We start from the raw sequence: 13,577 nt of genomic DNA on the forward strand, positions 1-13,577 counted from the left end.
CGTACCGATACTCTTTGGTGTGTAATTATTTGCAGGTTAATAGTGACATATTGACTGGTTTGCCATGTTCCACGACGGTTTTCCCACCGCTATTTGTTTTTTTCTTTTTCTTTTTAGGGACTGATTAGTCATTAGGCTTTGGCCAAGTCTTCCATAGTGATTGTTCAAGTCAACTAAGCAGCTCATACATGCAATGTATGGTGGAGAGTGAATTAAGACTGCTAATTTACATTATAAAGTTTTTTAGCTCATAAACGTACTAGTGTAGTGGGTGATTCATGACGACTTGAGCTTATGAACTTCTCTTCCCATTATTTTTTCACCTTATGCTACCTGGTAATGGGTACCAAGGAGTTTGTCCCCTTTCATTTAGTTGTGGATACCTTGGCAAAATCAGCTTCCCTTTGTAATGGGTGCCAAAGAAGTTCCAAAAAAAGGGCAGTCTAGTGCATTAAAGCTGCCACATACGCAAGGTTTGGGAAGGGGTTCCACCAATCAATATATTGTACGCAATCTTACCCTATTATTTTACAAGAGGTTGTTTACATGACTTAAACCCGTGACCTTTCATTCACGTGACAACAACTCCACCCTTACACCAAGACTCCCCTTTTAGAGAAGTTCCAAACTGGAACAAAACATAAATTTGAAAGTTGAAGGAGTCAATCCTTGAATGGGTCCTGCTTCATTGGTGGGATAAATAAGACATGGCCAGAAACCCACCTATGGACTAGAGATGTTAAACCAATCACTGTCACACATGAAATTCCAATTTTACCCCTGGGTTTCCAATTCTTTCTTCAATATTTTGTCCTCTTCTTAAGGGCAAAATGGAGTTTCATGTGTGGTAGTGATTGCCACGTTATCAAATTAGTGACGTGGCAGTGATTAAGTTGGTCAAAGGATGAAATTTTAAATGATTAATGATTGAAAGGCTAGTTTGCAAGGATTAGCGAATACATGGACCAATTTTTAAACGACCCCTAATTGCAAGGATGAAATACATATAAGCCTCATATTTATTGCCTTCTTTGAATTATTAATGCATTACTTCCTTTCTCAGGCTTAATTATCTTCACATGATCACAATTCATGACATTACTAATGGCTTGGCTTTTCATTTTCAAATCATTACTTTTCTCCCTGATTATGCTTCATGTTTCAGCTCAAGATGGAGGATGTCCAACCTCCTTTAGTTGTGGATATCTTGGCCAAATTACCTTCCCTTTCACAGTCACACAATACCCTCACTGTGGCATACTGGCCATAAGTGGTTGTGATCAAAAAAATACATCTGCTCCCAATAGCATCCAACTAGGAAAGATGCCATCCAAACAGTCTTTAATAGTTACATACGTGGAAGGTAATACCATCACGGTCTCAGATGAAACACAGCAGAAGTATTTGCTATCCAAAAAATGCCAAGCCTTTCACAATTATCCTGTTCCTCCCACTACTCCTTTGGGTTCTTTCTACATCAAATTTAATATAACTATGTTCAAATGCAATCGCTCCCTTAAGGTCACCCCTCCAAAATCATTTCAAAACTACGCAAACTGTTCCGGTTATGATATCTACTATGACCTTCAAAATATTGTGAGACCTCCTCCTTTCAAAGTGCCAAACTCTTTAGCACAGTGTACACAGTGTCAGGCTGCAGTAAGAGACATGCCCAATGATGATCCCTTTGAGTTTCTATCTCCTCAGATCTCCATTGTAGTACAATTATCTGATGATTGTAACCAGTGTCTTCATCATCAAGGGGGACGATGCCGACTTGATATTCAAGGAAAATTCCACTGTGCCGAAGGTATGCATAGATACTTTTTCTTGAAAATAACGCCACAAATTCACTCATAGATTATAAGAGAGAGATCCACGAAATAAAAGAGAGTTAAAAGGATAATAGAAAATGAAATTGACAAACCTGATAAGTTGTGGGGTGATACCATGAAGAAAGAAAAGGAATACAACAAAAACAGGTGAAAAGTGAGGTTAAAAATTGAGTGACAATTCCTTAACAACACTTCTGCATTCGCACTAATACATACATATACTCTGATCTGATATCAAAAGATAGAAATAGAATTAGGCAACGGTAAAATTACAAGACATTTGAAGCAGATGCTATATAATCATGAACATGGCTTGCTTTGAGTTTTTACAAATCACGACTAATTTTAACACATGGTTTGGTTTCAAATCATTTTTGCCAAAATAACTGTTTTCTTGCTTCTGCAGGGAATAGAGGCTGGTTTGTGAAAATGTTGATACTAGGAGTTGGAGTACTAGGTAATGCATATAGATTGATATTCTTTTTTTTATTTGATTTTTCAAAAACAAAACAAAAATATATGAGATATTTTCTTAGATTTATTGTGAGATATACGCTTTTAGTATTTCTTTACACAGACATGGAAACATTCTCTACATAATACTTTTTCAGCCAAACTTACTTTTCCGAATTTGAATACCTTCTCCAGTTGTCACAGCAGCCATATTACTAATAGTGGTCAAGATCTACTATACACGATGGAGGACACGAAATCCAACTAATCTAGTCATTGAGGTCTTTTTGAAGAAACATGGACACCTTCAAACCAAGAGGTATTGTTACTCTGAGATAAAGAAAGTGACCGACTCCTTCAAACATAAATTAGGCCAAGGAGGATTCGGCAGTGTATACAAAGGACGGTTACATGATGGACGTTATGTTGCAGTGAAGATCCTAAATGAGTTGAAGGATAGTGGTGAGGAGTTCATGAATGAAGTTGCAAGTATATGCGGAACTTCTCATGTTAACATTGTTACTCTTCTTGGGTTCTGTTTGGAAGGTTCCAAACGCGCTTTAGTTTATGAGTTTATGCAAAATGGATCCTTAGAGAAGTATATTTTTGAGGAAAATGACCAAATTCTGGATCTCCAATTGGATTGCCAAACGTTGTACTATATCGCAATTGGTGTAGCTCGAGGGCTAGAATACCTGCACAAAGGCTGCAATACTAGAATTTTGCATTTTGACATAAAACCTCATAACATTCTTTTGGATGAGAATTTCAACCCCAGAATTTCGGATTTTGGACTTGCAAAAATTTGCACAAGAAAAGAAAGTATGGTATCAATATTTGGTGCGAGAGGAACGGCAGGCTATATTGCCCCCGAGGTATTTTCTAGGAATTTTGGTGCAGTGTCACATAAGTCAGATGTTTACAGTTATGGAATGATGGTCATGGAAATGGTTGGGAGGAGAAAAAACATCAACACTGAAGTGGACCGCTCGAGTGAAATATATTTTCCTCATTGGATTTACAACCGTCTTGATTCAAATCAGGATCTTGGTTTACGGAATGTAAGAAATGAAATTGATGACGAAAAGGTGAGAAAGATGACAATAGTGGCTCTATGGTGCATACAAACCAACCCTTCAACTCGACCGGATATAAGTAAAGTGGTGGAGATGCTAGAAGGTAGAGTTGAGTTGTTGCAAATGCCACCTAAACCCTTTTTGTCATCTCCTGCAATTTCTCCACCCCATTTCTCAAGTGAGACACTAGAATCTCAGAAAATGCTAGATGCAGAACAAAGAGAGCATTACTAGATAGTGCAAGCATGAAAGATAACATAAGTTAATTTAAACTATATTGATGTATGTACACAGTTAATATTTTTGGAATAAATAACTGTAAGATATGTACCTTAACTTCTGCTTCTTTTGTCCTAAATATACGAGTTTTCAACATAACATAACAAAGTTAGACACTAGTGTTTTGATTTGGTTTTCATTAAATAAAACATATATGTCTTCGATGGTCATCTAAGAAAATATTTGTCCAGGTAAATATTATATAGCAAGAGGCTCCCATATGCATCAAAATAAAAAAGAATGGAAGAGTCATTCAAATTTTGAGAAAAAGGCAATTTTACATGTTTAGCAAAATGAAAAGGAAAAAAAGAAAGTTTTACTTCCATGTACTTAACAAAAAGAAAGTTAGTAGAAAATTTCATGAAACATTTTATTTGAAGAATGTTCTAATAAAAAATGCCAAAGATCAAAGACAGAATCTGAATTTGAATGCACATTACTTGCAACATATATATATATATATATATATATATATATATATATATATATATATATATACTAAGATAGTCCACTGTTGACTGTTGACTTTTCCTATTATGACCTTGCCAAAACACACACTCAGTCAAAAATGGCTGCATAGCAAGACCATTCTCTGTTTCTCTCCACTGCTTCCGTCTTATGGCATATATTTAGTATATCATATCAATTGAAACATTATTTATTACTCACTATAGATTACAGAACCACACAAATTATTTATCATGTTCTCACAACACCTCTTCTTGTTTTCATGCCTCCTTATAAAACAACTGCTACTATCATCATGTATCTGTCCATCTTCAATTACCTGTGGATTTCTCGGAGAAATTGAATTCCCTTTTACAAGCACACAACATCCAGATTGTGGCATGTTAGTAATACATGGTTGTGAAGACTATGAACCACAATCCAAAAAAACAATACAAAACAACAAAAGATGGTTCGATATTCTGAAAATCGAACCATTCACAATCACAATCAAAGACGACCAACTCCACGATCTTTTGCTACAAAAAAGCTGTGATATTCTAACATATGATTCAATGTTCATGGTCAACACACCTTTGGTTTCATCTCGTTTGGAATATTACGTAACTGTTTTCGGATGCAACAGCAACAACTCACTCGATCTTCAACAATACTATTCTGTTTCTAATTCTAGCTCCATTTGTAGAGAAGATACTACTACTTTGTATGGTGTTTCGGATTCGGATATAAAGAGTAATAAAACTATTGTGGTTGTAACTGATTCTGTTTCCAATTCTAATCATCTTAAAGGTTGTTCAAATGTTGAGCTTCCAACGTATTCAAAGGTTGACCGTCTTGAACCTGCTGATCTTTTTAAGGTGTTAAGCGGTGAAATTTCCATCAAATTACAAGTTTCTCAGAATTGTTCTAGCTGCCATGATCTTTATGGTGGTCAATGTCTACTTGATAACAATGGCCAGTTTTATTGTAAACAAGGTAAGGTACCATCTCAAATTACTCAAATTATTATACTCTATTCTTGCCACAAATTCAATCCAGATTAATGTTGTTGGGAATTTTTGTTTCGTTTCATTTCTGTTGTTGACTTTTATCAACAAAAAAAACCTGGTTGACTTGTATTTTTTATTTAAAGATGATAAATAAGTAGAAAATGAAAATTTTGAATTTATTAAGGCCTCCCATTCGACCAACTACCACTTTACAACGTTTACGCAATGTTCTTTGAGATTAAAAGTCTTAACATTTTTTATTTTTTTTTGACAAGAAAAGTCTAACATGTTAACACTGATTCTGAGTTGACATCTCTTCAGAAATTATGTTGTTATATTGCTGAATCTTTATTTTATTTTATTTGGCAGAGAAATCTAAAAAGACCCGTCTTAAAGTGACAGCAGGTATGTACTAAATTAAATCTAATTATAATGTTTTCAACTTTTTTCTTTGAGACTAAAAGTTGAAGTATAATATAGTGTTTTTCAATAATTCCAAGTACAGAATTTGGCATTTGCAAGTTAACATTTTCTGGAATTTGTTAGTGTGTGTGTGTAAATATATTGAAATTTGATTTAATTAACTAGTAGTTCAATATCTCAATGTCTATTCTACTTGTTAATCGCCAATTGAATTTTATAACTTTGCTTCCTAGAAATAAGTGGTGTTATGAAGATAGGTGTGAAAGGTCCACTTTTCAGAAATGCTAAATATACTGTGGTATAACAATTAATAACACTTCTTCTGCACTGGACCATTAATTTCCTGATATATTATGCAGTTGCATCTTCTGTTGGAGTACTGGTAGCTCTGATTTTTTTGGCTTGGTTCTTGAGAAGACACTACTTCAACAATAAAAACCCACCATACCAAATAATTGAGTTGTTTCTGAAAAACCATGGTCACCTTGCAGCTAAAAGATACACTTATGCAGAGATAAAGAAAGCAACCAATTCATTCAAATATAAGTTGGGTCAAGGAGGATATGGCAGTGTATATAAAGGAAAATTACAAGATGGAAGTCTCGTGGCAGTAAAAGTATTAAGCGAATCCGAAGGTAACGGTGAGGAATTCATCAATGAAGTTGCTAGTATTAGTGTCACTTCTCATGTTAACATAGTTGGTTTGTTGGGATTCTATCTAGAAGGTTCTAAAAGAGCTTTGATATATGACTACATGCCTAATGGATCACTTGAGAAGTTCATATATGAAAACAAAGATCCATTGAAGCTCAATCTTCAATTGAGTTGCAAAACTGTCTACAATATTGCAATTGGCGTTGCTCGGGGATTAGAGTATCTGCACAAAGGTTGCAATACTAAAATTTTACATTTTGATATAAAACCTCATAATATATTGCTAGACGATGATTTTTGTCCTAAGGTTTCGGATTTTGGACTTGCAAAAGTATGTCCAAGAAAAGAAAGTATCATATCCTTATTAGGTGCTAGAGGTACTGCAGGATACATTGCTCCAGAAGTGTTCTCTAGAAATTTTGGTGGCGTCTCTCACAAATCTGATGTATATAGTTATGGAATGATGGTTTTAGAAATGGTTGGGGGAAAACAGAATAACAATGTTGTTGAAGTTGAACTGTCGAGTGATATTTATTTTCCACAATGGATTTACAAGCGTCTTGAACTAAACCAAGAGCCAAGTTTGCGAAGCATTAAAAATGAATTTGATAAAAATATTGTACAGAAGATGATTATAGTAAGCTTATGGTGCATCCAGACAGATCCATCACATAGGCCTGCAATGAGTAAAGTGGTAGATATGATGGAAGGTAGCTTGGAATCTTTGCAAATACCACCAAAACCTTGTCTCTTTACACCTCCTAGTTCTCCCTCAAGATCATCAGAGTATAACACTCACACATCTCAGGATTTGTATTCTTCAAGTAAGTAATTCAATAAGTTTCTGATGACAATGACAGTGTGTTGTGATCTTAGACAAACTATGTGGCCCAGGAAAACTTTGGGATATGCTTTTTCTAACTACCACTTTATAGATTTTGATTTGTTGCGGTCACAAATTTCATGCATTCACGTAGTCGGAACATCAGTTAAAAGTTCAGAAACTAAGAAGATTTTGATTTTTAAACTCTAAATTACCGAGCTTGCAATCTGAATCATCCGATTGAGGGTCACAAAAGTACTAACTGCGTTGACTGCATATAATCTGTGACTGAAGCAAATTCTAATTCTTATCACTTCACCCCAAGATTATTTTGTTTGGTTACATTCACCCCAAGATTAATCACACGTATGTGAAATTGCTGAACAGATAAAAAAAAAATTAATAAAAGATTCCCATCCATATGTATTCTATCACAAGACTGGTACAAACAAGTTACAAATAGGAATGGCAGGACAATAATTGAGTCTAGACACAATAGACAAATGTAAAAAAAGTCACTATTCTACTCACATTATATATCTGTTAGTACTATTATTATCATTCCTATGTACATACTACATGCCACTGTTAGTACTACATGCCACATTATATATCTGTTACATTACTATACCTTAATTATTCTCATCATGGACCACTGTTAATTTACAATTGCAGGCACATTCCATACAACTGATTGTGAACCTCTAATCATACCGCCTTAGTAGAGCTAGCCACAATCCCCAGAAGAGAACAAAAAAATATTGTAGTCAAATGCAAGGCTTTAGCAGAAAAAAGTATAGTAGTCTCCAAAGCAATAGAATTGTACATTTCCTAAAAAGGAAAAGGAAAAAATGTGTTGTATCTCTCTTGAATTAGTCTATAAACCGGTCATTCACTTCATTGAACAATTTTAGTTTTATTTATTTTATGAATATGATATGATTTTATTTGTTGAGCTTTATACATAAACACACTGAAAATTTAACATTTTAAAAGTCCTCAAAAGAAACCAAGCAAATATGTCCAAATAAGAAAAACTAGGAAAAATCATAAAAGTTAGAAAGACTTCTTACTTCAACTAACTAAAGACACATTTGATTAAATAACGAACGGATTCACTCCACGTAACTCAATTGAGGTCAATTGGATGAAATTTTTTAAGGAAAATGAATAGTAGTGCTCAAAATTCTATTTATATATGTTTTTCTTATTTTTGTTGAATCCATATTGTCACTATGCACTTCTCAAGGGTTGAACGTGACTCCATGTCCGATATGTGCCGATGTCTAACGCTTGTAGGACACTCGGATGAACATGTCTGAATTTTATGATCCAGACAGATCAAATGGTTTGAAAAATATTCGAGGCTTAGCGATAAATCATCATTACTTATGAATTATCCTTCAAATTTTGATCAAATTTTTATGAGTCGATCATAAACTACATATAATCTTCTTAGTCTTATTTTAGTCAAATAATCTTGCGTTTTGAAATTTATCATTTTTTATGGAATAAGTTAAACTAGCTGAATGAAATCCACATCAAGAATAATTGAATCTAAGACATTGAGAGAAACACACTTCAAATCTCAAGTCAACATCACCCAACCAATTTAAATAAGTTTCAAATTTCATAAATAAGTGAGGATTGATATTCAAAGACCAACTTATATGTAAATAATGTAATATGAGGAATGACAGCAACGCTCATTCTTCAACACTCTCTATAACACTCACTCTTTTATTAGATTAAACTAATATATGTCACACTACTTTGTGTGGGTTCAATTTTCAAAGTGTAGACCCACAATGATTTAAACCAATTGAATTATATCGCTTACTAAAGTTTTTCGGAGTCTAACAATACCTAAAACTAATTAGGAGAATGTTAATGAGTGTCCTTAGAACATTGATCAAAGTGTTAAAATTAATAGTGTGTGGTTATTACTAAAACAAAAAGGGTTTTGCTAATAAGTGCTTAAGGACAATGGTTAAGGAATCCAAAAGTAGAAGTTTTGTCTTGAAGATGTAAGATGTTACATTTGACCAAATAATAATTATACTACTTTTTATTAAAAACTTACTTGTTTTAGTTGTTTAACCAATGTCCTTGATGCATTAGTTAGCATTCTCTAAACAAAAATAAAAATTTATATTTTCAATATAAAGTTTCTGCTCATAGTTTCTTTAACCAATGTTTTCATGAATTTAGATCAGTTGGTATAAACAATACATAATATACGTAAGGTTTGAGGTTCGAACTCAACTACAAAAATCTTTAACCAATACCTTGAGGTACCGGTTACCAAGACCCAGCTAATAAAAGTCTAATACAAGCAATGGTGGCCTAACCAAAAATGAGAGCCAAAGGTAAGGATAAAATAGTCTTTGACCTCAACATCGCATTAAAAAGTTACCATAAGTAATCATTTAAGCTGCCGCAACGTGTCATCTCAGTACAACAGTTTTCCGTTAAACCTCTACGTTTTTTAACCTACCCATCTTCATTACCCTTTAAGCCCTTTCATTTTCACATTAATTACAAACTTAACACGCTTCTCTCTACACATTTCACAACAACGCTCTCACAACGTTATTATTCACTCTCACTTCTTCCTCTCTCTGCAACAATGGCTCCAACACTCTCACCCCTCATTCTTCTTCTTCTTCTTCTGCTTTCCCATTTTGTCCTCATTGTTCAATCTTCTGTAAACCCAGATTACGAACCTCTTCTGACCTTCAAAACCGGTTCAGACCCATCCAACAAGCTCACAACATGGAAAACCAACACCGACCCATGCACTTGGACCGGCGTTTCATGTGTCAAAAACCGAGTCACTCGACTCATTCTCGAAAATCTCAACCTCCAAGGCGGCACCATCGAACCCTTAACCTCACTAACTCAGCTCCGAGTTTTGAGTCTCAAAGGAAACCGCTTTTCCGGTTCACTTCCAAACCTCTCCAACTTCACTTCCCTCAAGCTTCTCTTCTTATCTCACAACCATTTCTCCGGCGACTTTCCGTCAACGGTCACGTCACTTTTCCGTCTCTACCGTCTTGATCTATCCTACAACAATTTTTCCGGCGAGATTCCGACGATGGTGAACCGTTTGACCCATCTTCTCACACTCCGTCTCGACGAGAATAAATTCTCCGGCGTCATTCCTGAACTTAACCTTCCTGGTTTACAAGACTTCAACGTCTCCGGTAACCGTTTCTCCGGTGAGATACCGAAAACGTTGTCTGGTTTCTCCGGTTCGTCTTTCGGGCAAAACCCATTTCTATGTGGAGCTCCGTTGGAGAAATGTGGAGATGAACCGAATAAACCTGGATCCGATGGTGCAATTGCTTCACCATTGGTACCAGCAACTGTTGTGTCATCATCACCAAGCACAATGCCAACAAGAAACACAAAAACCCATGAAAAACGAGGTTCGAAAATGAGTCCTATTGTTTTAGTAGCAATTATAGTAGGTGATGTTCTTGTTCTTGGAATAGTGTGTTTACTTCTATATTGCTATTTTTGGAAAAACTATTGTTCAAAATCAAAGGAGAAAAAAGGTTTGAAGCTATTTGAGAGTGAAAAGATAGTGTATTCATCAAGTCCATACCCTACACAAGGAGGAGGAGGAGGAGGGTTTGAGAGGGGTAGAATGGTATTTTTTGAAGGTGAGAAAAGGTTTGAACTTGAGGATTTGTTACGTGCTTCAGCTGAAATGTTAGGGAAAGGTGGATTTGGAACTGCTTATAAAGCTGTTCTTGATGATGGAAATGTTGTTGCTGTGAAGAGATTGAAAGATGCACAGATTGCAGGGAAGAGGGAATTTGAACAGCATATGGAAATTCTTGGAAGGATTAGGCACCCTAATGTTGTTAGTTTAAGGGCTTATTATTTTGCTAGAGATGAGAAGCTTTTGGTTTATGATTACATGCCTAATGCTACTTTGTTCTGGCTCCTTCATGGTAATGTCTTTTCTCTTTGCTTAGAAATTAGGTTATGGAAAGTCAATTTTGCTTAGTGGGTTATCTACTTTGAAATTCAAATTTATTTATTTTCATACAATTTTCTTGCACCAACCTAGCTGCCATAACATGTTCTTATCAGCATTGAGCAGGATAGGAAATACCCACCATCAGTTCTTCTGTTTATTACCTGTGAATTAATGCAACATATTTTGGGCTTTCTTTTTCAAATTTTGATGCTGACTAATCAACCATAACTATGAGCATCTTTGAATTTTAAATTTCTAGAATTGATTTTAATCTATTTATGTGTTTTTCACTATATAGATCTTGTACGCCAAAATTGTACATTTTTAGTTTCAATAATTCAATCATTTTAGACCCATCATCTTAATTTTAATTATATTCCGAATCAATTATTTACATTGCAAAAACAAACGCAAAATAGTATTGATTTCCCTTTCTCAAGTTCCAACTCTTTAACTTTTGAATGCACTTTTTCCAGCAATTGCAGACAAAGGAGCTGTTAAAATTGACACTGCACTGCACAATCATAATTCATACTAACCGCCTAGGAATTGCGAGACTATTGTCTTGCCCTTGGACCCCATTTTCATTATTAAAAAAAGTAGCCCTAGTACTTAACTTTATCTTCTTTTTTTCTGAACACTCTTTGTCTTGTTTTTGCTTTTCATCTTTTTACCAGTTGAATATGACCAAAAAGTACAAACCAGACCCCTCAATTCCAAAACTTTGGAATCTCTCGTTGGATGTCAAATGTGTAATTTAGACAAAACCTAATGGGTTAAAATGGTGTCATTGTTACAGGAAACAGGGGACCTGGAAGAACCCCACTGGATTGGACCACAAGGCTCAAGATAGCTGCTGGAGCTGCACAAGGCGTAGCATTCATTCATAACTCATGCAAGTCCCTTAAACTCACTCACGGTAATATCAAATCCACCAACATACTACTTGACAAGCAAGGAGATGCACGTGTATCGGATTTTGGGCTTTCAGTTTTCAACGGTTCAAGCCCATCAGGAGCTGGTAGCAGATCAAATGGCTACCGTGCTCCTGAGGTATTGGACGGTCGAAAACAATCCCAAAAATCTGATGTCTACTCTTTTGGTGTTCTGTTGCTAGAGATGCTTACAGGGAAGTGTCCCTCTGCTGTGGAAAGTGGCGGAAGTGGTTATAATGGTGGGGTGATTGATCTTCCTAGGTGGGTGCAATCAGTTGTTAGAGAGGAATGGACTGCTGAGGTTTTTGATTTGGAATTGATGAGGTATAAGGATATTGAAGAGGAAATGGTGGGGTTGCTTCAGATTGCTATGTCTTGTACTGCTGCTTCACCTGATCAACGGCCAAGAATGTCCCATGTTGTTAAGATGATCGAGGAATTGCGTGGCGTCGAGGTGTCACCCTGTCATGACACGATGGATTCTGTCTCTGACTCACCTTCTTTGTCTGAAGATGCTTGTGCCGGTGCTACTAGTCAATAGACTTTGGGAGGGGTTTTAGCTTTGTTTAGAGAGAATAGATTCTGGATATGGTGGTGATATTGTAAATCACATTATTGGGGGTTTTATTTCTCAATTTTTGGTCCTTTTTTTCTTTTCACGAATTTGTTTGATGATCTTTGTCCCATTTTTACCTATAATATGCCTAGTTAAATTTTCATTCAAGGTTTTTCGCTAATAGGGAAATGGTTAGATTGATCGAGTTGATATGATTCAGCTCATATATTATGAGAATCTGGACTTCAACCCCGCAAAGCTTTTACCCTAGTGAATTCCAAAGATCCAACTCATGGAAACTTTATAAATAAATTGAAAGAGTAATGGTGAAGATTTTATTTAGATTATTTAAGAAGGGTGTAGTTGAAAATTAATGGGGAACTTTGATGATTTTGGATTGTTGAATTTTTGTTAATGAGAGTTAAGATCCCAAATCCTAATAGAAAAACACATTAGCAGATATCCATGAAGGGAATTGACTATATTTTCATAAAATGAGTCTCTGTGTATGTCTAAACTGTATAATGAAAAACTTACAAGATGAAAAAAAAAAGAAATGAATTAAATATTTTGTTTGAATGATAGTAACTTATGTTTATTAGGCCTGTCGTAGTGTTCAAACTGCATAACCTTAGGTGCAATCTTCAAGAGCTTTGACAAAGTACTAGGCAAGAACTTCCTAGCAAACAGAAAACATGCATTGGTGCTCTCTCCATTATTATACTTGCATTTCTTGCTCCTTAATCTCTCCAAAAACTTAACATTAACATCAGATCTCAAAAAATGAGCTGGATGTGGACCACCCCTTGACCAGTCAACCCAAGTCAAACTCCTATTTGAATTTCCTTCCCCAAACTTTATGCTAACCAAAGTTGGCAAGTAATGTTCATCAGCATAACATGAACCTTTGCAATACTCTTGAAAAACTGGGAAGTATATTCTATCAGATACAACTCCTAGAGCAAGTTCTCTGTCTATTTCAAACCATTGGGACCCTTTTCTCCACTCGTTGAGGGAAACCTCGGGTAACATTTGGATGTTATAACGACCACGACCGACCGAGCTAGGATCATCATAAGACATGACATAGTTTTG

General features: G+C 35.4%; 4 protein-coding genes across 4 annotated transcripts in view; 3 read left to right on the plus strand and 1 right to left on the minus strand.

The window, feature by feature from the left end:
* Positions 1-781: 781 nt before the first annotated feature.
* On the plus strand, positions 782-3,752 carry LOC11444473 (rust resistance kinase Lr10). The gene is made up of 3 exons (XM_003592577.3): positions 782-1,810; positions 2,242-2,292; positions 2,484-3,752. Exons 1-3 carry the CDS (start codon positions 1,093-1,095, stop codon positions 3,596-3,598), a joined length of 1,884 nt encoding a protein of 627 aa, XP_003592625.2. The 5' UTR covers positions 782-1,092; the 3' UTR covers positions 3,599-3,752.
* Positions 3,753-4,197: 445 nt separating this feature from the next.
* LOC11445504 (LEAF RUST 10 DISEASE-RESISTANCE LOCUS RECEPTOR-LIKE PROTEIN KINASE-like 2.4) lies at positions 4,198-7,947 on the plus strand. The gene is made up of 4 exons (XM_024771701.2): positions 4,198-5,086; positions 5,470-5,505; positions 5,883-7,001; positions 7,676-7,947. The coding sequence occupies exons 1-4, from the start codon at positions 4,345-4,347 to the stop codon at positions 7,720-7,722; spliced, it is 1,944 nt and encodes a 647-aa protein (XP_024627469.2). The 5' UTR covers positions 4,198-4,344; the 3' UTR covers positions 7,723-7,947.
* Positions 7,948-9,443: 1,496 nt separating this feature from the next.
* On the plus strand, positions 9,444-12,650 carry LOC11425388 (probable leucine-rich repeat receptor-like protein kinase At1g68400). Its single transcript, XM_003592579.4, has 2 exons — positions 9,444-10,962; positions 11,791-12,650. Exons 1-2 carry the CDS (start codon positions 9,630-9,632, stop codon positions 12,465-12,467), a joined length of 2,010 nt encoding a protein of 669 aa, XP_003592627.1. The 5' UTR covers positions 9,444-9,629; the 3' UTR covers positions 12,468-12,650.
* A 292-nt stretch (positions 12,651-12,942) lies between these two features.
* LOC25485487 (glycosyltransferase BC10) overlaps positions 12,943-13,577 on the minus strand; it is a 2,453-nt gene continuing 1,818 nt past the window's right edge. Inside the window, exon 2 of the mRNA XM_013614708.3 lies at positions 12,943-13,577. This exon is cut by the window's right edge and continues 159 nt beyond it. Coding sequence (XP_013470162.1) covers positions 13,044-13,577 — 534 coding nt within the window. The 3' untranslated portion in view covers positions 12,943-13,043.

The sequence above is a fragment of the Medicago truncatula genome, chromosome 1, assembly GCF_003473485.1.
Source record: "Medicago truncatula cultivar Jemalong A17 chromosome 1, MtrunA17r5.0-ANR, whole genome shotgun sequence".
In the NCBI taxonomy this organism is placed as follows: Eukaryota; Viridiplantae; Streptophyta; class Magnoliopsida; order Fabales; family Fabaceae; genus Medicago; species Medicago truncatula.